We start from the raw sequence: 24,510 nt of genomic DNA, 5'->3' as shown, positions 1-24,510 counted from the left end.
TTAGCAAGGTTTGAAAAGTATTCTATCAGCTTAAAGGTGAGACAAAAGAAAGGATGTTGCAAAAAAATGATCAAATTACAATTTATCACTGATTTTTAAAAAAGGTTATATATAGTACTTAAGTGAAATTCTCATCTTACTGATTTATAATTATAAGCTAATTTTTCTATAGCTGCCTGAAAAAATATTCCTTCAATAGGCTCTAATGAATTGTCAATGGAGCTATGAATTGGACCGATCATTCTGGAAAGCAATTTGAGGCTAAGTTGTATATGATGAGGTGATTCTAAAAAACAAAATCAGGCAGGAAAAGGAAAATACGAGAAATTATCTCATTAAAAATGAGGTGTGAAAAGAAGAACTGGTACAGAGGAAGCAGATGAGTGTGGAAGATTGGTAATGTTGGAACTTCCTCTCATGGGATCTGGGCTGGGAGAGGGACTTTTAGCAGAGTATGTAGATTAAGATTTAGGAGGGTAGGGGAGAAGATGAGGGAAGGATTCTTACAGGGGTGGGTAGAATAAGGAATAGGAGGGTAAGGGGAAAAGATAAGGTAATAGGGACAGGGTAAAAAGAGAGGCTGAGAAGGACAACAGCAAGTAAAAATAAGATGGAGGGAAATTCACAAATAGTCATTATAACTTTGAATGTGAATGGGATGAACTCACCCCAAAGCCAGAAATGGATAGCAGAATGGATTAAAAATCAGAATCCAACAACATGTCGTTTACAAAAAAAACTCATTTAAGAATGAGAGATACACACAGAATTAAAATGGAGAGTTGGAGTAGGATTTATTATGCTTCAGCTGATGCAAAAAAGGCAAGGCTAGCAATTATGATCTCAGACAAAGTTATGGCTAAAATAGATTTAATTAAAAGAGATAAACAGGGTAACTATATAGAGAGAAAATGAAACAATATCAATATGCTCCAAATCCTATAGCATCCAAATTTTTAAAAGAAAAGTTAAATGAATTATAGGTGAAGATAGATAATAGTGCTATAATAGTGGGGAACTTTGATCTTCCCCTCTTGGAAGCAGATAAATTGAACCAAAAAATAAAAAAGGAAGAAGTCAAGGAAGTAAATGGAATTTTAGATAAGCTAGATATGATAGCTATCTGGAGAGAAATGAATGGAAATAGAAAGGAATACACCTTTTTCTCAGTGGTTCACGGTACATTTACAAAGATTAACCATGTATTAGTACAAAAAATTTGTAATTAAAAGCAGAAAAGCAGAAATATTAAAAGTAATCTTTTCAGGTCATGAAGCAATTAAAATTATATTTAATAAGAGGCCATCAAAATATAGATTAAAACTTAAATGGAGATTAAACAATCTACTCTTAAAGAATGAGTGGGTTAAAGAACAAATCATATTTTCTAACAAATCAATAAGGAGACAACATATCAAAACCTGTAAGCAACACCAAAAGCAGTGATTAGAGGAAAATTGAGATCTCTAAATGCTTACATCAATAAAATAGAGCAGACCAATGAATTGGATATGTAATTTTAAAAAAAACAGAAAAAGAACAAACTAAAACTCCCCAAGTAAACAGTAAATTGGAAATCCTAAAAATTAAAGGTGAAATTAATAAAATCAAGTGTAAAAAACCATTGAATTAATAAATGAAAAGAGGAGTTGGTTTATGAAAAAACCATTAAAATAGATAAACCATTGGTTAATTTGATTTTTAAAAGAGAAGAAAACCAAATGACTAATATTAAAAATGAAAAGGGTAAATACGCCATTAATGAAGATGAAATGAAAGCAATTATAAGGGGTCATTTTGCCCTATTATATGTCTTTAATTTAACAATTTAAGTGAAATGGAAGAATATTTACAAAACTACAAATTGTCTAGATTGGCAGAAGAGGAAATAAAATATCTAAAAAGACTTATTTTGGAAAAAAAATTAAACAGACCATAAATAAGCTTCCTAAGAAAAAAGCACCAGGACCAGATGGATTTACAAAGTGAATTCTATCAAACATTTAAAAATCAACTAATTCTAATATTAAATAAACTATTTGAAAGAAAAGGCAACAAAGGGATCCTACCAAACTCCTTTTATGAAACAAATATGATACTGATACCGAAACCAGGAAGAAGAAGAATAGAAAAAGAAAAATATAGACCAATTTCATTAATAAATATGGATGCAAAAATCCTAAAAACTAGCTAGAAAATTACAATAATATATTACAAAGATTACACATCATAACCAAGTAGAATTTATACCAGGAGTGCAGGGATGGTTTAACATAACGAGAACTATTAACATAATTGATTATAGTAATAATAAAAGTTTAAAAAATCATATGATTGTATCAATAGATGCAGAAAAAGCTTTTGATTAAGTATAACCCTCATTTCTATTTTTAAAAACTTGAAAGTATAGCTATAAATGGAATTTTCCTTCATTGATAAAAAGTATTCAACTAAAACCATCAGCAAGCATTATTTGTAATGGGGATAAGCTAGAAGCCTTCTCAGGAAGATCAGGTATGAAACAAGGATGCCCACTGTCACCAATATTATTCAATATTGTATTGGAAATCATAGTAATAGCAATAAGAGAAGAAAAAGAAATAGAAGGAATCAGAATAGGGAATAAGGTAATAAAGCTATATCTTTTGCAGAAAATATGATAATATACTTAGAAAATCTCAAAACTTAATTTAAAAATTAGCTGAAACAATTAATAATTTTTAGCAAAGTAGCAACATATAAAGTAAATCCACATAAATCATCAGCATTTCCACATATCACAAACAAAATAACTCTAGCCAGTATGAAATACTGGGGAGTACACCTGCCAAAACAAAGCCAGGAACTATATGAACAAAATTATTTTAAAAAAAACTTTTTATACAAATAAAATCAGATTTAAATAATTGGAGAAATATTAAGTGTTCATAGGCAGGTAGGGCCAATACAATAAAAATAACAGTGTTACCTAAACTAACTCATATATTTAATGACATCCCAATTAAATTACCAAAACACTAATTTTGCTGAACTAAAGAAAAAAACTTTTAAATCACATGGAAGAACAAAAAGTCAAGAATACCAAAGGAAATGATGAAAAAATAAGTAAAGAAAGGAAATTAAGCAGTACCGGATCTTAACTCTATTATAAGGCAGTAATTATCAAATCTACCTGGTACTAGCTAAGAAGTAGAAAGGTAGATCAATAGAACAGAGGAGATACACAATTTACAGTAGCAAATAAATATAGTAACCTTGTATTTGACAAATGTAAAGACTTCAGATTTTGGGATAAGAATTCATTATTTGGTAAAAATAGTTAGGGAAACAAGAAAGCACTATGGAAGAAATTGGGCATAGACAAAAATCTCACACCATTTATCAAGATAAGGTCAAAATGGATACGTAACTTAGATATAAAGAGAGATTACAAGAAAATTGGAAGAATATGGGACATATCAGAATTATGCTTAGGTGAACAATTTATGAACAAGACATAGAGATCAGAGTGAGGTGTAAAATGGATAATTTTGATTACATTAAACTAAAAAGGTTTTGTACAAATAAAGCAAAGCCAAGATCAGAAGAAAAGCAGAAAATTGGGGGCGGGGATTTCATAGACAGTTTTTCAGATAAAGGTCTCATATAGCAAACATATAAAGTCATAAAATCTAAAAGAATAATAAGTCATTCCCCAATGTATAAATGCTCAAAGGATATGAACAGTTTTCCAATGAAGAAATCAAAATAATTTATAGTCATGTAAAAAAACTCTAAATCATTATTGATTAGAGAAATGCAAATTAAAACAACCTTGAGATATCATTTTACACCTATCAGATTGGGTAAAATGATTGAAGGGGAAAGCAACAAATGTTGGAGGAGATGTGGAAAAATTAAGACACTTAATTCATTGTTGGTGGAATTGTGAACTGATCCAACCATTTAGGATAGCAATCTGGAATTATGCCCAAAGAATTATCAAACTGCCTTTGACCCAACAATACCACTACTAGATCTATTTCCAAAGATGATTAGGGAAAAAGGAAAAGAGCCTCTTTGTTCTAAAATATTTATGGCAGGTCTTTTTGTGGTGGCAAAGAACTGGTAATTGTGGGGATGCCAGTCAATTGGGGAACGGCTGAACAAGTTGTGGTATATGACTGTGATGGAATACTACTGTGTTATAAGAAATAATGAACTCAATGATCTTAGAAAAACATGGATAGACTTGCATGAAATAACGAAGACTGCAATGAGCAGAAGCAAGAGAACGTTGTATACAGTAACAGCAACGTTGTTTCAAGAACAACTCTGAGCAATTAAGTCATTTTGACTATTATAAATACCTGAATTAACTACAAAGGACATGTGAAGGAAGATGCTATCTGCATCTTGAGAAAGAACTTATAAACAGAAGTACATATAGAATGATTTTACATATGTAAACATATTTGTATCAAATGGCAGCCAGTAGCCATCTGGGCAGGGGGGAGGGAAAAATAGGGGGCGGGGAGAAATTTACATCATAACTTTATTATATATTTAAAAGGAATAGCAAGCTGTATGTAATAGATTTGCAGTTTCGTGTACAATAATTTTTATACTATGTTATGGAAATGCTTGTTTTATTCCATAAATTAAAAATAAAATTTTTAAAAGAAAGCAACTTAAAATAATAGAAATCAACTAAAACAAATATATCCATTGACTTAGAAAGGGGGAGGTGGCAACAGAGATTTTTGGAAGGGAAGGGACAGATTTAGGAAGAAAAGAAAAAAGGAAGGAAGGAACATCAATGAATCTTTTTTTATGATTTGTAATAAACAGCAGAAAGCTGTTTGCTTTCAAATGCACCAAGATCGTCACAATGGCAAGATCAAAACTTATGGAGATTCCTTAAGGTAGAATTTCTCAAAAAGAATTCTCGCAGAAGCATCACTGGAAAGCAGGCTTCCTCAGATGGGCTGCAGGGACCGGCTCTACTGGTATAGTTTCCAGGCAGGAGGTCCAGGTGCATCACAAGCACCAGAGGAATGCCAATTCCCCATTACAGTCACGGCCACCATGCTGACCATCTGGTGTGCTCTCCCAAGCCATTTAGCATATTCTCTCCCAGTGCTCATAGTGAACAGTAGAAGACAAGAGCATGTATAGGCAGGGCAGCATGAGTTCACCTTTTTTGTTTTATTTTGTTTTGTTTTGTTTGGAGGGGGGCAGGCAGGGCAGTTGGGGTTAAGTGACTTACCCAAGGTCACACAGCTAGTAAGTGTGTCAAGTGTCTGAGTCTGTATTTGAACTCAGGTCCTCCTGACTCCAGGGCCGGGGCTCTACTCACTGGACCACCTAGCTGCCCCATGAACTCACCTTTGCCATACCCCTTTACATACCTACCACCCATGAGGTAAAAGCAGCCTTTGTGATCAGCCAGAAAAGACACAGGCGTTCTGATGGAAAAAGCCATGTAGGCACAAAGTCCCACTGTCAGAAATTAGCAGGCATAATTGCTAGGCATCTTTGGGAGCCGCCCTAGAGGAGGGATGGACACCAATGCCACATGGCTCCAGCTTCAAGGTTGTTCACTAACATACCACCTACATTGCAGACTGTGGTCAGCATCAAATGGTGAATGTACAAAAGAATCTTAGCCAAGAGGCTGGGAGCCACCAGCCATGACTGCTCAGACACAGACGGCAGAGCTGGACTTGGAGACCGGGCCCTCTGACTCCAAACCCAGCAACATGCTGCCTCTCAGACACTTCCCCTTTGCCCGTCTGAGAGCCAGTACTAGGCCTTTCCATGCTAGGTCTGCCATTTTGTTGTGCTTCTAAAAGCATGGCTCACAGCAAGGAACCATGGGTAGTTTAGACAATGCAGTCTGGAAAACCTCTAGAAGAGCTCAGTTCCTCTAGACAGAATTCTGAAAGGTTTATTTAGCCTACTGGTATAGCTTCAATTATTCTCTAACCTTTTTACCTTTTTCTCTGAATATTCAGAGTTGCTAAAACTCAGTATTTGGTTCTCAATATTTCCATTTATTTTGTGTACAAATGTTTTTATTTTATCTTACTTTTTAAATTAATTTTTTAAACTGACAATGCTTTAAATGCATAAAATAAAATACAAAGGATTAGAAAGGAAACCAACTATATTGAAATACAATTATTAAAAAAATTTTAAACTCACAATCCCAAGGTTTATAACCTCAGAGCTAGATGAAGATCTCCAGAATGTGGGGTAACTCCTCCATGAAGGATTTACAGGAAGCCATGGACCAAATTCACAGTGGACAGGAAGGTGTGGGTAATTTGGCCCATTTTTGCCTATGATCTAATATGCATATCTTCATTACATACAACGATATACATTTTTGTACAAGGCCAATGTGGGAATTTCTTACAAAAGGGGTTTTTTAAACCTTTTTTTTCTTTCCCAGGGGAGTGAGTGGGTAGGTGGAAACAAGAGAAAATACAATATTCCTGCACGTTATCACACTACAGTGTTGTTCAGTCAGTCACCAATCAATGGGCACCTCCATAGTGTCCAGTTCTATACCTCTTTTGGGGTGCAACTGTATAAAACTATTTATCTCTATTACCAATTATAACTTATGCCCCTAAAGTAAAAAGATATCATTCGAGAACTGTATTATGGAAAGGAAGCCGAGATGATTTGCTATCTGCATCACTGATGAGGGTAGGGACCAAACAAAATATTAAAGCACCTATGAAGTACTGAAAATGGATCAATGAATCAGATTCGGAGCAGGAATGTCCCCAAGAGTCCAACCGTTTCACTTTACAGATGGGAAAATGAGCACAGAGAGACATCTAAGTGGCCCAGGGGGAAGAATGCTCAGCTTAGAGCAGAGAAGACCCAAGTTCTGATACTGCCTCAGACACTTATTAGCTGTGTGACCCTGGGCCAGTCACTTAACTCCTTTCAGCCTCATCTGTGTACCCAGCTCCTAGGGTTGCTGTGGCAATCAAATGAGATAACTATTTGTAAAGTGTTTTAACACCTTAAATTGCTACATAAATGTCAGCTGTTGTTAAGTGGTTTGCTGAAGCAAGCAAATCTATTAACCTCAACAGAAGTACACCTCATATGCTGCCACATTTTTAAAGGGAGAAAAAAAATCCCAAATTTTATCATTAAGAACCTCAGATTTCATGCATAAAGAAGAGAATTAAAACCTACCTCAGTGTACTCATCAAAAGTGTGATTCTCGGCCTGGAATGTTTCGATTTGCTCAACTGCAGTCCCATTGATAAGCCAACTATATTTTGCAACTGAAAATTAATCATCAAATTAAAATTACATCAAAATTTTAAAATTCCAGTGAATTTAGTGTTGTCAGTGTTAATTGGGGGAATAGGTATTCCGCCACATTGAATAATATGGTTAATTGAGATTTTTCTAATGGGCCATCCACAGACAACCAATTTTCAAAGAATTAGCCTGCAAAAGCCCAGCATTGAAACCAGGCATTTTCCAAAAAAAGCCATGAGGCCCTTGCTCACCTGCCAGCATCCAAGGGCCATCATTGCTCTAGAAGTCTCAGGACTTACTGAGGAGTTGGGGTTTGGGAGATGAGGGCTTTAATTCCAACTGCCATTTCAGAGAATTATCTAAACAGGCCGTGTGCTCTAAAGCTCTGCTGCTTCCTCGGGGAGGTGGCCACTTCTGGCTGGCCTCCTAGGGGAGGACCACCACTGCACAAGGCAGAGCCTGCCACGCCAAGGACTCAGGAGCCCCAGGGCCCAGCCCAAGGCCTGTCCTTGTGGGATCTCAGACAAATCACTTTGGTTCTCTGGGTCTAAATGTCCTTGATCTAGACAATCCTGGTATCGGACAAGACAATCTCCAAGGGCCCTCCCAGTTCCATCACTTAACGACCCACATCTCCTCCTGAGTAACAGGCAAATAGAGACTGGTATCAAAATTCCAATCCACAAAAACTAGTGTTTGGTTATTTTTGTCACTAACATTTTAAGGTTGGGGGTTGGGATCCAGCCTGGCACCACACACCGTATTCATCGAAGTGTTCCTTTGGTCCTTGTAAGTTCAAGTTCACTGCTTCCCTCAGAGTAGAGAAGGCCCAATCCAATACATGGTCAGGAAGTTCTGTGCTAAGGTTTACGGTTGTGGGTCCACCGGACAGCCAAGAGTGGACAGTCTGAACATTCTAAAAAATTCAATTAACAGCCATCAAAATGATTACTTATGGGACCTGTGACTTCAGCTCCCAGTGGGGATCTCCCTTTACCAAAGCAGATGGGCATCTTCTGTACAGTCTGTAATCTTAGAGAACTGCCTAGGGCATTGAGAAGTGAGTTGGCCAAGGTCACAGAAGCGAGCCTCTCCTACACAGAAATGTCTGCAAGCACATCTACATGTGTATGCATGTGTGTGTATTGTGTATGTATGTATATGTATATATTCACATATATCGTGAGATATATAGATACAGACATAGTGACATATACATATATGTGTGTATACATACATACATACATACATGTATATATATATATACATACATATATATATATCACTGATTATATTTTTTGAGTATTGTACCTTGCAACTCCTGGGAAAATCTAGGTCCCTACCCTGCTGTGACCAGCAATTTCTAACTGCCCCCAAGAAGACCCCTTGCCTGCCCCTGCAGTTTCCTGGACAGAGATAGTTCTAAGGACATTTCTACAACATTGTTTTTGCAATCTCTCAACACCTTCAACACTCCCTTCCTGCAGTTCAGCTGTTCTATGCATCCAGACTATACCCCTATCCTGCTGTTTCCCATGACTATGCTCTATGAGAATCCCCTCCTCCCCTCGCTCCTCCCTGTCTGAATACATTGTCCCTAACTGCAATCCCTAGACCCTTACCTTATTTACTCATCAACTAGCAATTGGTCTGAGGTTTGTTTGTTTTTTTCCAGGTCAACAACCTCGATCCCATTTCCTCCATAAGCCCTGTGGTTTTTATTGTACAAATTTGCACACACAGTGATTTTTTTATTTTATTTTTTTTAAAGGGAGGAAGGCAGGGCAGTTGAGGTTAAGTGACTTGCCCAAGGTCACACAGCTAGTAAGTGTGTCAAGTGTCTGAGGCCGGATCTGAACTTAGGTCCTCCTGACTCCAGGGCCAGGGATCTACTCACTGCGCCGCCTAGCTGCCCCACACACAGTGATTTTTAAGAGGATGTCTTTCTCATTACAATAGACCTGACTGTACACATTTACATATGTGTGTATATACATATATATAATAGCAGAGTCAATATGCCTCGGAGGTGAACCTCTCATATACATACAGCTATGTAATAAATGCTTTTAAAGGTTACCATTTGTATAACGCTTTAAAGTCTACAAAGCACTTTCTGTACATTTACACGACATTCCTGTGAGGTAACTGCTGGTATTATCCCTGTTTTACACATGGGTCACACAGCTAGTAATTGTCTGAGGCCGGATGCAAACCGGGGTCTCCTTGAGTCTAAATCTAAATGCCTCCTATATCCACACACATATCTACATGTATATACACTCATATACATACACACATTCATATATATATGATATATAATGTGTGTTGCCTGATACATGTCTGGATGCAAACATAGATTTCCTAAACTATTTTCCCCTTCTTTTAAGATTTTAACTAAAAGAAAGATGATCCCATTTTTTTAATGGCTTCAAATTTTGCAGATGTGCTATTACAGAAAAGTGGTTGGTGTTCAGGAAGGTTGACCGGGTCAGAATGATGAAATTAGTTAATGTGACTGTGATGTAAAATTAACATCTTCACTTTTAGAATTGGATTGCCACATCTTTTAATGTTTATCCTAATGTGCTCCACAAAGTCCTACTCTAATAGCCCACTGTAATGGGGAGGTGCCTTGGAGATGTTGAAGACTACGCCAGCAGGCTCTGGAGCATTCCATCGCATTTTAAGTTCCTTGAGGGCAGGGGCCATTTTTGCCTTTCTCTACATTACCAGTGCTTAGAAAAATGCCTGGCACATAGTGTTTCCTAAATCCGTATTGCCTTAACTTGATGTCCAGAGTATGGCTCTGACAACACATCTACCGCCTTTCCACAATTCAGCCTACCTAAGGATGGAAAGGCTCATCCCCAGGGGCTAGCCATTTTGTGATGAGCTCCCTGGCCATTATCAACCCACTGGAAAATGCAAGTGTAGAAACATTCTAACTTAAAATCATTTAGAATAGAAAAGAGACTACAAGTCTGACTCTAGATCCAATATTCATAACAGCCCAAACCAAATTATTTACTTCTGAAAAGTATCATTTCAACTCCAAGGATAAAGAGGGTGCCCCACCTGCAGAGTTTCTCCAATCCGATCCACCACACCTCCCACAACTTCCTGCAGATCTTGAAAAGTCGGATAAAAGTCCATCTTTTCATCATCAAACGTCAATTCCATCTTGAATATTGGCAGCCATTTTTTGTCTTCAGGATTAAAGAGATCTACGAATCCTTCTACCGTTCTCGTTAACAGATCTCGCAGCTGGATCATAACACAAGGTGATCTTATTACTTTAATAAATGCAAACTTTGCCTTTGGTTCTTACACTATTTTTTAAAAACAGAATTATTAGGTCCTTACTTTGGGATGCTTTTGACCCAGCAGCGCATTGTGCTCTCTCTAAGTAATAACTCTACTTCGTATCTCAACTGTTTTTCCTCTTCACTCATTGGTCTCTGAAGAAGCTGCGCTCCCACCGGCCATGGTGAAGGAATGGTACCCTTCACTAGCGGCTTCTTGTTTTAAAGCCCAGAGGCAGCCACAATTATTCCATAATGAATATATTATACACCACCTCTCCTCTTCCCAAATACAAAGCAAAGGAACAGGCTGCTCCTCCCCATATGCCATTCAGCCAGACCTCTATAAGTTTATTTTCTCCCTTATGGCTACATTTAACACTGGGCTTTTGAGAGTGAAGGGAAGAAAAGAGGAACATATTCCAGGAGGAGTGGAGATCACCCTGCTCATTCATGGATGTTTCTGGGCCTGCTCCAGTTTGGCCCCAAGCACTAGCCAAGTTCTGCTGATATAATTCCTGGGTCCAGAAGTCAGGCCTCCAAAGACTCATGGGCAAATCAAAGCATGGCCAGAATGGTCCATTCCTAACAGGGCAATCTATCATAACAAATAAAAATCCAGATTTTAGAGACTCAAGGTTTTCCATCACTTGAGGTACTGTGGTGACTTTTTATAATAGGAAATGGGATGGTTTTGACTGCCCTCCATTTGCAAAGCGACATGTAATAAGAAAAAACAGAGGTCTCCAAGTTCAAACTTCTTCAAGCAGCTTTCTTAAGAGAGCTGAGCCGACTAAACAGTCCCTTCCTCTTCGTCCCTTCTAAGTCCCAAAGCAGGGCTTCTTACCCTGAGATCCACAGACTCACAGGTTTTACAGAGTCTGTCAATGTTTTAAAATTTTAATGAGAGTTGCTGTTTAGTCCTTTTCAGTCCTGTCTGACTCTCCATGGCCCCATTTAGGGTCTTCTTAACAAGATCCTAGAGTAGTTTACCATTTCCTTCTCCAGCTCATTTTATAGATGAGGAAACTGAGGTAAACAGGGTTACGTGACTTTACCAGGGTCACACAGTTAGTAAGCGTCTGAGGCCAGATTTGAACTCAGGTCTTCCTGACTCCAGGTCTGGCACTCTATCCACTGCACCACCCAGCTGCCCTTAGTAAGAGTATTTCAATATAATTTGTTTTCTTTGTAATGCCAGCTATTTTATTTTACATATTTTAAAACATTATTCTGAGAAAGGATCCATAAGCTTCCACAGACTGGCACAAGGGTCCATAGGAAGAAAAAAAAGAGTTAAGAATTCCTGCTCTAGCAACACTCAGCCCTCCAGCCAGACTGGATTAGTCTTTGTGCCACAACATGCCCTGTCCTTTCTTGGCTCCCACTCTTCCCTACTCCCACCCTTCTGCCTAACGAATTCCTGCCCATCCTTTAAGGCCCAACTCAAATACTTCTCTTGCCAGGTAACTTTCCCTGACTCCTCCCAGAGTAGTAACAACCTTCTTCCCATCGCACTCAATTTTACAACTCCCTAACATATTTGTCTATAATACTGGGTATCCTGGCATGTGCCCTCCTAGACTGTAAAGCCCATGAAGACAGAGGACATGTGTAATCTAAACATGGTGCCTGCCCCCCAATGCCTAGAACATGGCTTCTGCATGAGATAGACCCCAAATAAATGCATGCTGAACGAAGGAATAAAAGCTAAACGAATGGACCTCTCCCAAAGCTAGTAATAACATGTTACATTTCTACAGAGCTTTAAGGTTTACAAAACACTTCCACCACAACAAGCCAATAAGTTGGCCCAAGAATTGTGATTCTCCGTTTTGTAGATGAGGAATCCAAGGACTCGGGTGTCCACACTCCACATTCAGTGACATTTTTACTCCCCCAGAATAAGAGATATATTCACCTGATTTGACATTAGGGTGGACACACAGTTATAGAAAGAATCCAATTTTTCTGCTTTAATGTCATCAAGTGCTTCATTCTTGGTGAAAATATTGATCACCTTGGGATACCAGGTATTCATTAATTTCTCCTCTGTTTTTCTGGCATTGATAGACACATCATTTCTCAAACTTTCACAATCCATGGGACCTTTAGCTCTAATTGTAAGGAAAAGGAAGGAAAACAAACACCACAGCAAAGTTAAGAACAACTATAACCAATAAAATAGTTTTGAAAAAAGATTTTAATTCCCCAATGACTGAAATAAATAAAATCAAAAGAAAAATTCTATAACCCCAAGTTACTAGAAATGATCAATAAAAGGTGATGCCAATAAAAATGAAATGCTAAAGATGAATGAATCAAGAAATGAATGAAAAAGTTTTTTTAGGTGCAAAGCACTGGAGAGACAATTTGAAGAATCAGACAGTTTTTGTTCTCAAGGAGTTCACTCTAGAGTTGGGCTAGAGAGAGGTCATCTGCAGGGCGAATGGCAAGGTCCAGAGGGCATCAAGAGGCAGGGCCGATAATGCCCAGGAGCTCAGAATGCAGGAGGGTATGGTGGGAAGCCTGGAGGGGGGTGGCACATCGAGGGGAGTCAGTGAGGAGCAGGGATGCTGGGCTCCCTGATTCAGCAGGGGTGGGCAAAGGGAACAGACAAAGGGAGCATAATCTTCAAATGCTGATTGGAAGGGTCTCACCATGGGCTCCTAGCTCCAGGGAGGCAGGAGAACTCCAAGGCCAACTAGCCCAACTCCCTTATTCTGCAGATAAGGCAACCAAGGTCCAAGGAAGCTAAGTGATTCTTCCGAACAAAAGAACAAGTAATCAAAGGCAGAATCGGAACTCAGGCCCTTGGACTCTAGGGCCGAGACCATGCGGCCTCAGACACACACCCTTCTTATCTTCTCTGCAGTGTGTGATGCTGCTGAGCTCCCCCTTCTCCTCCCCTGACTACTGCTGCCCATAGTCCTCTGGGACCTCCTCCTGCCAGCCTGACCGCTCCTCATTCTCCTCCCGGATCACCATCTGTCTGAGCTTCTCCCATCAGTATATAAACTCCCCAAGGTCAAGAACTGTCTTATTTTGTCTCTGGATCCCCAGGGTTTAGCAAAGTGCTTAGCACACAGTAGGCGCTTGGTCTATAGTTAGTGGATCAGCTAAAAATAAAAACCAGGGTCCACCTGAACCCCGTCAAGTCCAGTAAAAGCCTGTTGGCGAATGTCTTGTAGCCCAGGTCCAGCAACATCCTCAGGGTGGGGTGAAGAACGTGCAAATTCTCAAAGATCTGGTTTCTGGCATGGACATAGCTGCTGTGCCAAGGTTTGGAATAATCCAGACCCCTAAAGGAAAAACAAAGCAAGTCCTTGGTCAGAGAAAGAAGCAGCCATAGGCCCGAATCAGAAAGAAGAAAGGTTTGGGCTTTTGGGGTTTTTTTGGTGGAGAGAGTGATGAGGGTAGAGGAGGGAGGGTGGAGGGGCCTAGTTTATGACACGATGCCAAAAACAAAACCAAAAAACAACCCATTTGAAAGAGCGCAAGAGTGAGGAAATCCATATCCCCAGCAGTGAAAATCTGGGTGATGGAGCATGTTTCAAACTGGGGCCACCACAGTCCCCGAGGATCCCTCGGCCTTGCCAAGTGTACCTTCTGAAATGCTCTGTCTCCCCTAGTAAGCGTGTAAGCTCCCCGCAGGCAGGGACTGCCTCCCCCACCAGGCACTCAGCCCAGGGCCTGTATCCCTGTCATCCAGCACAGAGCCTCACACATGTTGTCCGGTCGTGTCTGACTTGTCATGACCCCATGGACCAATGCCATCCGTGAGGTTTTCTTGGCAAAGGCACTGGAGTGGTTTGCCATTTCCTTCTCCAGTAGATTAAGGCCAACAGGGGTGAGTGACTGGCCCAGGGTCACCCAGCTAGTGAGTGTCTGAGGCCAAATGTGAACTAAAGTCTTCCTGACTCCAAGCCCAATGTTCTAGCCACTGCACCACGTAGCTGTCCTAAATTTCTTAAACCTATAGCACCTGGTATTCCCAGGCGATCTCCCATTCAGGCACCAACCAGGCCCAATGCTGCTTAGCTTAGGTGAGATGGGCCCTATTCATGGTGGTGTGGTCATAGATGCCTAGCACATAGTAGATGCTTAATGTATATATTTGTTGATTGAGTAATGTGTATTGGGTAATGGGGGTTACGGGACCAGAGCTCGGGAGGTTAGGGCTGGATATACAGATCTGGGAGTCATCAGCTAAGAAAACACTAAGAAAGAGGGCAGTGAGACAAGGGGAGAGGGCCCAAGGCAGAGCACTGTGGGACACTCCAGACGGTGACCCTGAAAGGACAACAAGAAGGATCAGGTGGATGTAAAGGAGAGAACCACAACTGAGCAATGTCCTGAAACCCTAGGAGAGAGGGAGGGAGAAAGAAAGGAAGGAAGGAGGGAGGGAGAAAGGACACACGGCTCAGAAGCCAGGGAGAGGGCAGAGGCAGTACTGAAGCTCAGGTGTTTCTGGCTCCAGGTGTAGCCTCGGGACGGGCCAGAGGAGGGGATTCCAACATGTATCTGGGAGGAAAGAGAGCCAGGTGAGCAGCATCCTCAGTGAAGCCTGAGCCAAGGTACAGAAGACAGATACAAACATTTAGCTCTGTTAGAAAAGCTGGGCTTCCATCAAGTCATGGCTCAGGGCTCTGAGACCTGATGGACCAAATGGAATCCATCTCCCCCTGGTCCCTAAAGACAGGCAGCAGCCCTCCCCGTGCCTTCTCCTACATCCCTCTTTCTTCAACTGGCTTTCATATGATAGAACTCACAGCCCTTTGCATCCTGGTTACTCTCTGGGGGCACTTCCTAACTTTTCCACGGCCTTCAGCTCCAGCTGTGGCCTGACCAGGGCAACCTGCAAGGGGATGGGCCATCATCTCCTTATGCCTGGAAGCCCAGCCTCTCTTAATGAAGCCCAAGTTTGCATTGGCTCCTGTGGCTTCCACATCACACTGTTGACTCATAGTGATCTTGGAGACCACTAAAACCTCCAGATCATTTTCTGACAGATTGCTCACCGCTTCATTAACCAATATATTTTGAGACCTCATTAGCATAAAGAAAGACACTGGGTCTGTAGGCAGCCAAAAAGGCCCAAGGCCGCAGCTCCTCTCATCTCTGGGCCCAGGGTTCTATGTAGCAGACACCATTAGGGTCAGGAGGGAGATGTGTCCTCATTCATAAAATCTCAGGTTTCCTCATTTGAGGTCTGAAGGTAGCCTAGAGATCCAGAGTAATAAAAGTGCTGACAGGCCACCGTGTTGGGCAGCATCTACTCACAGGGGTGATTCTGGTAATGGTCCTCCCTCATCTTCCAGCCATGACACTGGTGGTCTCACAAGAACACTTCGTACTAGAATGCACACATACAGTTAAAGATAGCGTCAGTATTCATAGCAAGCCCTCACAGTGCATCATTTACTCTATGGGACACACAATGCGGCAGGTCTCCTGAAATTGTTAAGGGTTTGGGACAAGGCACACCTGCTCACCAGGTGAGCAGGGGCTGGTCTGCGACCGAGCAGCAAAGACGCAGGAGGGGAGCGCTGCTCCCCCTGGGCTCCCCATTACTAACTAATGTTAGTGTGAAACCCCTTGATCACATCTGAAGGAGAAGCTCCAATCAGTCAGTCTTTAACTACTAACTGTATAATGCCCTCCTCCTACTCCTTGCTCCCCAGCCCCCCTACCAAAATCCTAACTGCTTTCTTTTGCTACCTGGGCTTAGAAGCCCTCATCTGCACAAGACTAAGGGGTCCTCCTCTGGTGCACTGAAGAGGAGTAATGCCCTCTTTGCCTAAGCCTTTAGCATCAGGGGAATGAGCAGATGAAACCAGGGCAACTTAACATGATTTACATCAGTCTGGTGAAATCTACGGCTGCTTCTCTGAATGATGTTATAAATGCATAAAATAAAATACAGAGAATTATGAAAGAAAACAATTTTATTTTTGTGTCTAGCCAAGTGTCCAGGGTCACACTACTAACAAAGGTCAGAGATGACATTTGAGCCAAGGTCTTCCTGACCACGAACAGAGGAGAACAGCGTGCTTAGTGCACTGAATCGGTCAGGGTGGCAGAGCACAGCCCCGTTAGGAAGGACCAGAAGAATGGTGGATCAGCAGGATAGAAAATAGATGAGGTGCAGAAGGGTAATTAGTAAATGTCAGAGGTGATGACATTTGAACCCAGGACTTTCTAGGTCTAAGGCCAGTTCTCTATTATACGTTTGATGAGCATAAAGGAGAAAATGTAGTTTCCAAGACTAAAAGTTACAAAAGAGTGGCCAATTGGTATAGGTGAAGGGAGTTTCCATGCTAGGAGTTCTCTCTATAACTATGAAATCATGGATCCAGACAAAACTCCTGCCACCCCACCCCCCCAAAAAAACACCTTTGTTTGATACCAAAGCAAATACATGGTTTGGGTTGGTTTTTTTTTAATGTTCCTTTGGTGAAAATCAATCTGTTTGTAGTAATGAACTAATTAGTTCTTAACCTTTTTGTATTTTCCCCAGTTATCCCAAAGGGATCCCTCTTGGCACCCTTGCCCAAGGACGGAGGATTGCACCCAGGCTGGAAGGAACAAACACCTAGCTCTGCGGGCAGCCCTGCACAGCATCTCACCACTTCTCAGACTCCCTCTAGGGGAGAATCTGCATTCTTGCTACCAAATGGTATGGGCCCCTACCCTGGGCAAAGCAAGAATCCTTGGGAAACAGCGCCATGCCACACCATATGAACCTATTCTGGAAACAGTGACCAGGACCAGAGAAAGCACGTACAGGGAAGACAGAAAGGAAAACCCTGGATTGCCACAGCTGGGCTTCGGACAGGCATGTCAAAACTTCCCAGAGACCCACTCCCTCACTTTCTCAACCACTCAAATATGACTCACCCGAGGACTGAGCCAGCCTACCCACAGCACACCCTCCCTGGAAGTCTGCTGCTGACTTGGGCATCCGTTCCGGCCCTCTGGGCTGGAGGCCAGACACTGCTCTTTGGTGCCCAGAACCAGCCGAGGGCCTTACGCACTGCTAGTCCATGCCGAGCCCAACATATACTTAGCTTAGGCATTTAAAGAAACTTCTCTCCATTTCTGCCCCATCTCACCCCAAATTACTGAGAAGGACAGAAGCTGGGCTTGGAGAAAAGCCAGACTGTCAATCCTGTCTGGGCAAGTCACTTAACCTCATCTGTAAAACGGGAATGATAATTCTAATGCCTACCTCCCAGGGTTATGATGAGGACGAGATGAGGTGACGTTTGCAAAGGACTTGGCACAGCGCCTGGCATGGTACGAAGGCTAGCTATATGGTCATTATTAGTCACTCGGTCCGAGAAACACAAGGAAAGAGCAATGAAGAACCACCGGACAGAGGCGGCTTACCCATGTATCTCTTCATGCTCTTTTCAAATCCGGTCGTGACCTCATTTAAGAGGCTTTCCACGAGTTCCTCTCTCTCTCTGCCATTCTTCAATGGCTGAGGCACCAACTTCAACATGTTGTCCAGCCACTCCCTCTGAATGGGGACGATGGGGTTACTTTCTACACATTTTCTCAGAAAAACATAGTTCTCCTGAAAAGACAACGTTGGAATAAAATGGAATGATCCACGAGGCACAGGCTGACTCAAGCGATGTTCGAACGAGTGAATAAATGCAACTTTTGACTACCAAGCAAGTATCGGATGCGACGAAGGAATCCTTCTAAGGCTCGAGACAACGTTGGTTACCTTAGCACTCTAAGCAGAATGCCAAAACCATGGACAGAATGCTGAAGGGCAGGCACCCTCAGCACGGTGATCGAGACCTTCCCTCTAACTAGACAGACAGCTTACAGAGCTAGTCCCAGTTAGTGCGAATAACGAATCCAGTGAAGCGGGCCCATTATCTGAATTCACACTGAATATTTCCATTGGGCTGGAACCAGTTACCATATTTTATAAAGCTATAATTTTGACATTTATATAATATGATATATAATTAGATAACAGTTGTATATAATAATTATAGAATTATAATTTTGAATAGTATGGATCCTAATACATGCTCATTCACACTAATCTTCCTTAATTGCACTAATTAGGACCTTATTTGCATGCAGTCTCTTCAACTGGAATTGAAGGTGGAGACCATAGGTTTGGCCTTTTTTTGCATCCCCAGGGTCCACAACACCCAGCACATAGGAGCTATGTGCATTAACAAACAAGCATTCCTAAATGCCTGTTGATGACGAGTTCAGACTGTAAGCTAACTGAGGGCAGGGACTCGTCCCTTTTTGTTGTATGTTCTTAGTACAACACACAGAGGCTGCTCGTTGACTCATCAGGAAGACGCTGACGACCATGACTTAAATGTTCTTTTTGTCATCTTTGAAAATTCATTCTGAGAATGAGATCTACATTTGTCTGCATTTATCCTTGATAAATATGCACATACGTGTGCGTGTGCGTACACAGACAATGAGAAAAGAAGAGACCGGCCTTCACAAAGACAAGAGGCGATTCCTTAAGCTGAAGGAGTCAGAGGAGATGAGAGAAGCAAAGGAAAAAGAAATCAAGGAAAGAAGGGAGTCTGTAAGAAAAAGGGACGTGAGAAGAGGTACAATAAACAAATTGGTTAAAAACAATATTAGAATTTAGTGGGGAAAGGGAAAGGGATTTGGGTGCTACTGTCAAGGATCGAGAGCCTGTCAGACGTTCTGAGGTGCTAAGGAGGGAGGAGGAGAGCGCAGTTCTGGGGGTGAGCACCCCGGAGTTGGGGGGTGGGCGGTGATGGCAATGACATCATAAGCCCGAGGCTGGGCAGTTCTGCAGGATGACAACTAGCCAAGAGGACAAAGAACAAGGCTCTTCCTTCTAGCAAGGATGAAGAACAGTGAGATTTAGAGTGCCGTCCACCAAGTCCCAACCCATTGTTTCCTCATGGATTCTCAAATGCAGGAAAACTTAAAGGTTTGGTGGATCAGAGGGCCTGGGTTCAAATCCCACCAAAAACACCTGAATGATTTGGGCCAAATCTCTCAACCCCTTGGTTTCAATTTCATCTGAAAAAATGTATCCTTCTCACAGTAAGCAAAATTTACAGTAGGTTTGTCCTTGGACAAGACAGGTCCATACAGCAGGTGCTATATAAAGGTTAGAGATGATGGCGGGGTCGTGGATGAGGATGAGGATGGTGGTGGTGATGATGATCGTGATGAAGCAGGAGGCCACAGGGCTGGGACCTGCTCGAGCTTTTCTAGGTGGGTAACGACAACAGGGTAAATAACTGCTTTCAGGTTTGCAGTCTGATTCCCTCACAGTAATCCTGGGAAGGGAAGAGCATAGGTATGATGATCCCTTCTGCAAGGAGGGAACAGAGGCGCGGATGTTAAGTAACTTGCCTACGGTCCACATAACCAGGTAACTGTCGAGAGACAGAATCTGAGCCGGGGTCTCTCTCACCTCCACATTCAAATCCTCTCCACCACTGGCTCCAAAGACCCCTGGCGCCCCACGCAACGAGACACCAGAGCAGAGCGGCCCTCTCTAGTCTCCAAACTCCCACAGCCACCATCGTTGCCTGAGCCCCCTTTGGCTGCGTTGCTCCCCTCGGGACCTCCTGACAGCACCCAACCATTCCCCAAATCAATGAACTGCAAAGCCTCCCAGACCCAGATCTCCCAGGATCCACCATCCTGGATGGCTAACAGGGAAATCCTCCCCACTAGGCCCCATGTGATTGGGCACTAACTCACCCTCTTAGCTCACTGTCCCCACTAGCAGGCCCTGCTCCGGCTTCATATTGCATCCAGCCATCCCCCACCCCCAGCTTCCAGCTCCCCACAACAAGTCTCCTTTCCCAGGTCACCCCTTCCCTATATGCCTCATCTTCCTTTATTCCAAAGGTTCTTGACACAGGAAGGTGTAAACTTTTTTCCCTAACGTTGTGATTATATTTCCATGTAATGGTTTCTTGCACAATCCCACGTGTTTGGGATTTTTTTTGAGCATTTAAACTTTATTCTGAGAAGGGTCCAGAGGCCTCCCCAGGCTGCCAGAGGGGCCGTGATACAGACAAGGAAGGCTAGGAGCCCCTGTGAGAACCTAAGCTCTGATGAAGGCCCAACTAAGCACACATCTCTGTATCTCACTTCCCAGCCCCATCCTTCCTGACTTCCCCATTTCCATGGAAGGCATCACCAGGTCCCCAGCCTTGGGCCCTTCCTTAGCTCTTCTCTCTCTCTCTCACCCCCACAGCCAAGCAGGTGCCAGTCTTGTCTATTCTGCCCCCTTTCTGCCTTCATTGAACATCTCCACCATCCTAGCTCAGGCCTTCTTCCCCTCTCTCTGTGGACTATGCAACAGCCTCCTACGAGACCTTCCCACATCCAGGATGTCTCTCTCCTCTCCCAACTGACATTCCTAAAGCTCACGTCTGACCATGACATTTCCTTACTCAAGAACCTTTGCTGGCTCCCCTTTGCCCCCTCTTCTGACTGATGCTTAAAGCCCTTTACAATACGGCTTCAGATGGCCCAGAGGAATCCATATCACCCTTCCTCCTGAATGGGTTGCTGTTCTTCAATCATGACATCTACCAAACAAGAATGCTAAATTGATGTTAAGACAGTAACAACTGATAATAAATATTATTTTAATAAATATCTTAGTTTATACTTCTATATTTCAATAATTTAATTTCATAAAGAGTCATTTAAAATAATTACAATAATAATAATGGATAATAAAATAGTAAACTCACGCCTCTTTTTCTTAGCTCACTGTACATCTAGAAAAAGAAGCAAGACAAATATATTAGAGAAATGAAAATCCATCCAAATCCGCCGAAATTAATCAGTGACTGGTGCCAGATACGGAGCTGGCATTCGAAACCGTCAAAGGGACGGCTACCAAGCTGAACTCACAGTGGAAGGGTATTCAGGTTCTGGGGAGAACGAGCCCCTTTTCTTCTTCTCCTCTGAAGTTCTCACATGTTTTTGTATCGCTCCAGCAATTCTGAAATTCAGAGTGAGAAATAAGGGTGACTAACTTCGGATTCACTTTAAGATGACAGATATCATAAAGGATCCAAATGTTTAAATATAGAAACCTAGTTTTGATTTCACTTGAAGAAGGCCTACTCAGAGCTGCTGCAGCACAGCCCTGAATGGCTGGTAAGACCATGGCCTGGGAATCCAGAGACCTGAGTTCTGATCCTGCCCCTCAGCTTGGTAGCTGTGTGAGCACAGGCATTAGGCAGCTTAGCCCCCCGGGCCTCGCTTCTCTCATCTGCAGATTGAGAGGTTTGGGCCATTCTCTCCACAGCACCCTTCAGTTCCTGATCCTGTTATTCCTTTGGAGTTTAAGCCAATAAACTCAGTTTTTTATCCTTTTACCTCTCTTACACCTGCTTTATCCACCCCTCTCTGTTCTTTCAGGCCATCACGTCTGCTACGGCCTCAGAGGGATCATAGATGTAGAACCCATCAAATCCAAAACCTTCATTTGACAGTTGGAGAAACTGAGGCTCAGGGACTTCCCCAAGGTCACAAGGTAGCGAGTGTCAGAGGCAAGAATCGAATCCAAGTCCTGAGACTCCAGGGCCAAGTTTTTCCAACTATACCATGATGCGTCCCTTCTTTTCTGTCTCCACAGACTCATCCTGAGGGTTGACCAGTTCCATAACACACTCGTCCCTTGCTTCCTCATTCTATCACTGCTCACACTGCGGCAAATGTCACCCCAAGTTACCTCCGCCATCAGCCTGTGTCAGCCATGTTAGTTGTGAATGTAAAGTATCTTGACTGCACTTTCCCTAATCCACAAGAATGTTTCCTGTTCAATTATTTTCCTAAGGGGACTGAAAAGACTAGAATGTCAGAATGTCAGCGACTGATATCACCAACAGAGGCAGCTAGGCGTGGGGGAGGAGGCAACTGAAGCCGAAGTCGGGAAGATCCGAATTCAGATCCGGCCTCAAGTACTCGCTAGTTGAGTGATACTGCTCTGTGCCTCAGTTTCCTCATTTGTAAATGTTGTCTTGGGAGATAATGTCTGCACAGTATCTTTGCAAGGCTTAAAGCACTCAAAAAATGTGACTATCACCAACTGAAGTTTACAAAAGCTTCATTTCACACCTCTCTAGTATGGCAGGTTGTAGGAATAAGAATAGCCTTGTGATGCAGGAGAGGAAATGGGCTCACCCCTGGTCAGGAAAGAGAAGTGACTTACCTAGGGTGATACAGAGGGTAAGAGACAAAGCAGGGAACCGACCCTGGCCGTGCTGGGTCCTCTTTCCAGGGAAAGATTGCCCCCTTTAAATCAGCCCCATTTTCAACAAGGATTCAATTCCACAGGTATTTATTAGACATCCGTTATGTGCCAGGAACCGGGCAGGTGCTAAAGACTACAAAGACTACCAAACCTTCCCTGCACTTCAGGAGGCAGCAGCAGATAGAGGGCTAGGCCTGGAGTCAGGATAGACCCAAGTGCAACTCTGGCATCAAACACTCCCTACTTGTGTGACCTTGGGCAAGTTGCTTAAGTGAGGTCTGCCTCGGTTTCCCCACCTGTTAAATAGGGTTAATAATAGTACCTACTCCCAGGATCAAATGAGATAGTTGCTGGTACACAGCAAGCGCTACGTAAATGCTGGCTGTTATCACTAGAATCTCGATTCTGAAGAACGAGAGGTTATGACATTCTATGCATCAATGGTGATTAAAGCGTGAGTAGTTACCGAGCAAGTTATTTGTATTAACGGTCCACGTTGAGGACTTCCTCTGAGCCAAACAACTGATAGAAAACAACTGGCCTCATTTTAATCACCCCTCGAGTCCAGCTCCACATGGAACACGATACTCACACAATCTGATTAAGCTTCTTCGCCTGGTGCTTGACTCTCCTGTATTTCAAGAGCTTACTTTGCGCGGGGGTGTTAGCGCCCGTGTCTTCAGGAGGATACACAATCGGAGGCAGCTTCAAGTTCAGGGCTTCCTTCTCAGCAGCAATTACTTCTTTATCTTCTATATCTTCGTCGTCAGACATGTTTAGATTGCAATGCTTCTTACTCTGTGAAGAAGGAATTTCGTACAATTTATTTGGATTGGGAAAGTAAGAGAATTTCCCTTAACGTTCACAAGGGTTTCAGCAGGGAGACGCTAACAAACGCCATTCTACTTGTGTTCAGCGTTGACTCCAACTTCTGGGTTGATTCAGAGCTCCACTTAGATCCTCAGAATGCAAGGAGAAAAGGAAGCCTCCTGCCTATTGGGTGGACCCTTTCAATAGGGTACCGGTGCCTAGGGTACTGTTGATACTTCTGTTCATCCTTCCTTCTTGAAGAGGACCAGTGACATCAGGATGGTGATTACCATTTATTATAAGGGCTTACTCTGTATAAACCAATATAGATGTGTTGTGATCTGCCCCTTCCAAGAAACACTGGAGATGACGGATTTTTAACTGGTATCGACTCCAAAGGGGCAGTCGGTGTCTGTAAGAATCAGTTTTGTTTTAAAAGTTAAGGGGTGGGGAGGAAGGAAGAACTCATTTTCTCAAAAATACAAGTCAACTCTCTAGGTTGGTTTATCTATTGATTATCTTCAGCTAACTAAAGGAATTGGATGCTTTGCTTTATTTAAAACGGGGCCTTATTTGGGGGCTCTGGAAAGGAGAAGAGAAGATGCAGATCACTCCCATCCTCCCTTCTTTTCAGAGGTGGGGAGCACTGCAAGAGTTGTTAGGCAGGCCGCTTTGTTGGGTGGGTCATCGGGTCAATACCTAGAGCTGGAAGGGACCTAGGAGGCTCTTTAGCTCAACTTGCCCAATTTACAGACGAGGAAACTGAGGCTCAGAGCCGTTGTAAGTGGCAGAGGCACTGCAGTGCTTTCCCCCTTCTCTTTCTTAGGAGTGATTCACTGGGTAAAGGAAGGTTGTTTGGAA

At 42.4% G+C, this 24,510-nt stretch overlaps 1 protein-coding gene across 1 annotated transcript in view; it reads right to left on the bottom strand.

The window, feature by feature from the left end:
* The window catches only part of DNAH12 (dynein axonemal heavy chain 12), a 151,200-nt gene extending 127,587 nt beyond the window's left edge, over positions 1-23,613 (bottom strand). Inside the window, 10 exon segments of the mRNA XM_036739678.1 lie at positions 7,205-7,292; positions 8,032-8,188; positions 10,351-10,539; positions 12,499-12,694; positions 13,721-13,879; positions 15,861-15,933; positions 17,970-18,159; positions 21,329-21,355; positions 21,492-21,582; positions 23,432-23,613. Of these exon segments, the coding sequence (XP_036595573.1) occupies positions 7,205-7,292; positions 8,032-8,188; positions 10,351-10,539; positions 12,499-12,694; positions 13,721-13,879; positions 15,861-15,933; positions 17,970-18,159; positions 21,329-21,355; positions 21,492-21,582; positions 23,432-23,613 (1,352 nt within the window).
* Positions 23,614-24,510: the final 897 nt, after the last annotated feature.

This window comes from Trichosurus vulpecula, chromosome 9 (genome assembly GCF_011100635.1).
Source record: "Trichosurus vulpecula isolate mTriVul1 chromosome 9, mTriVul1.pri, whole genome shotgun sequence".
In the NCBI taxonomy this organism is placed as follows: domain Eukaryota; kingdom Metazoa; phylum Chordata; class Mammalia; order Diprotodontia; family Phalangeridae; genus Trichosurus; species Trichosurus vulpecula.
Note: the sequence above shows the minus strand (reverse complement) of the source record. Positions and strands in the feature narration are given on the sequence as shown.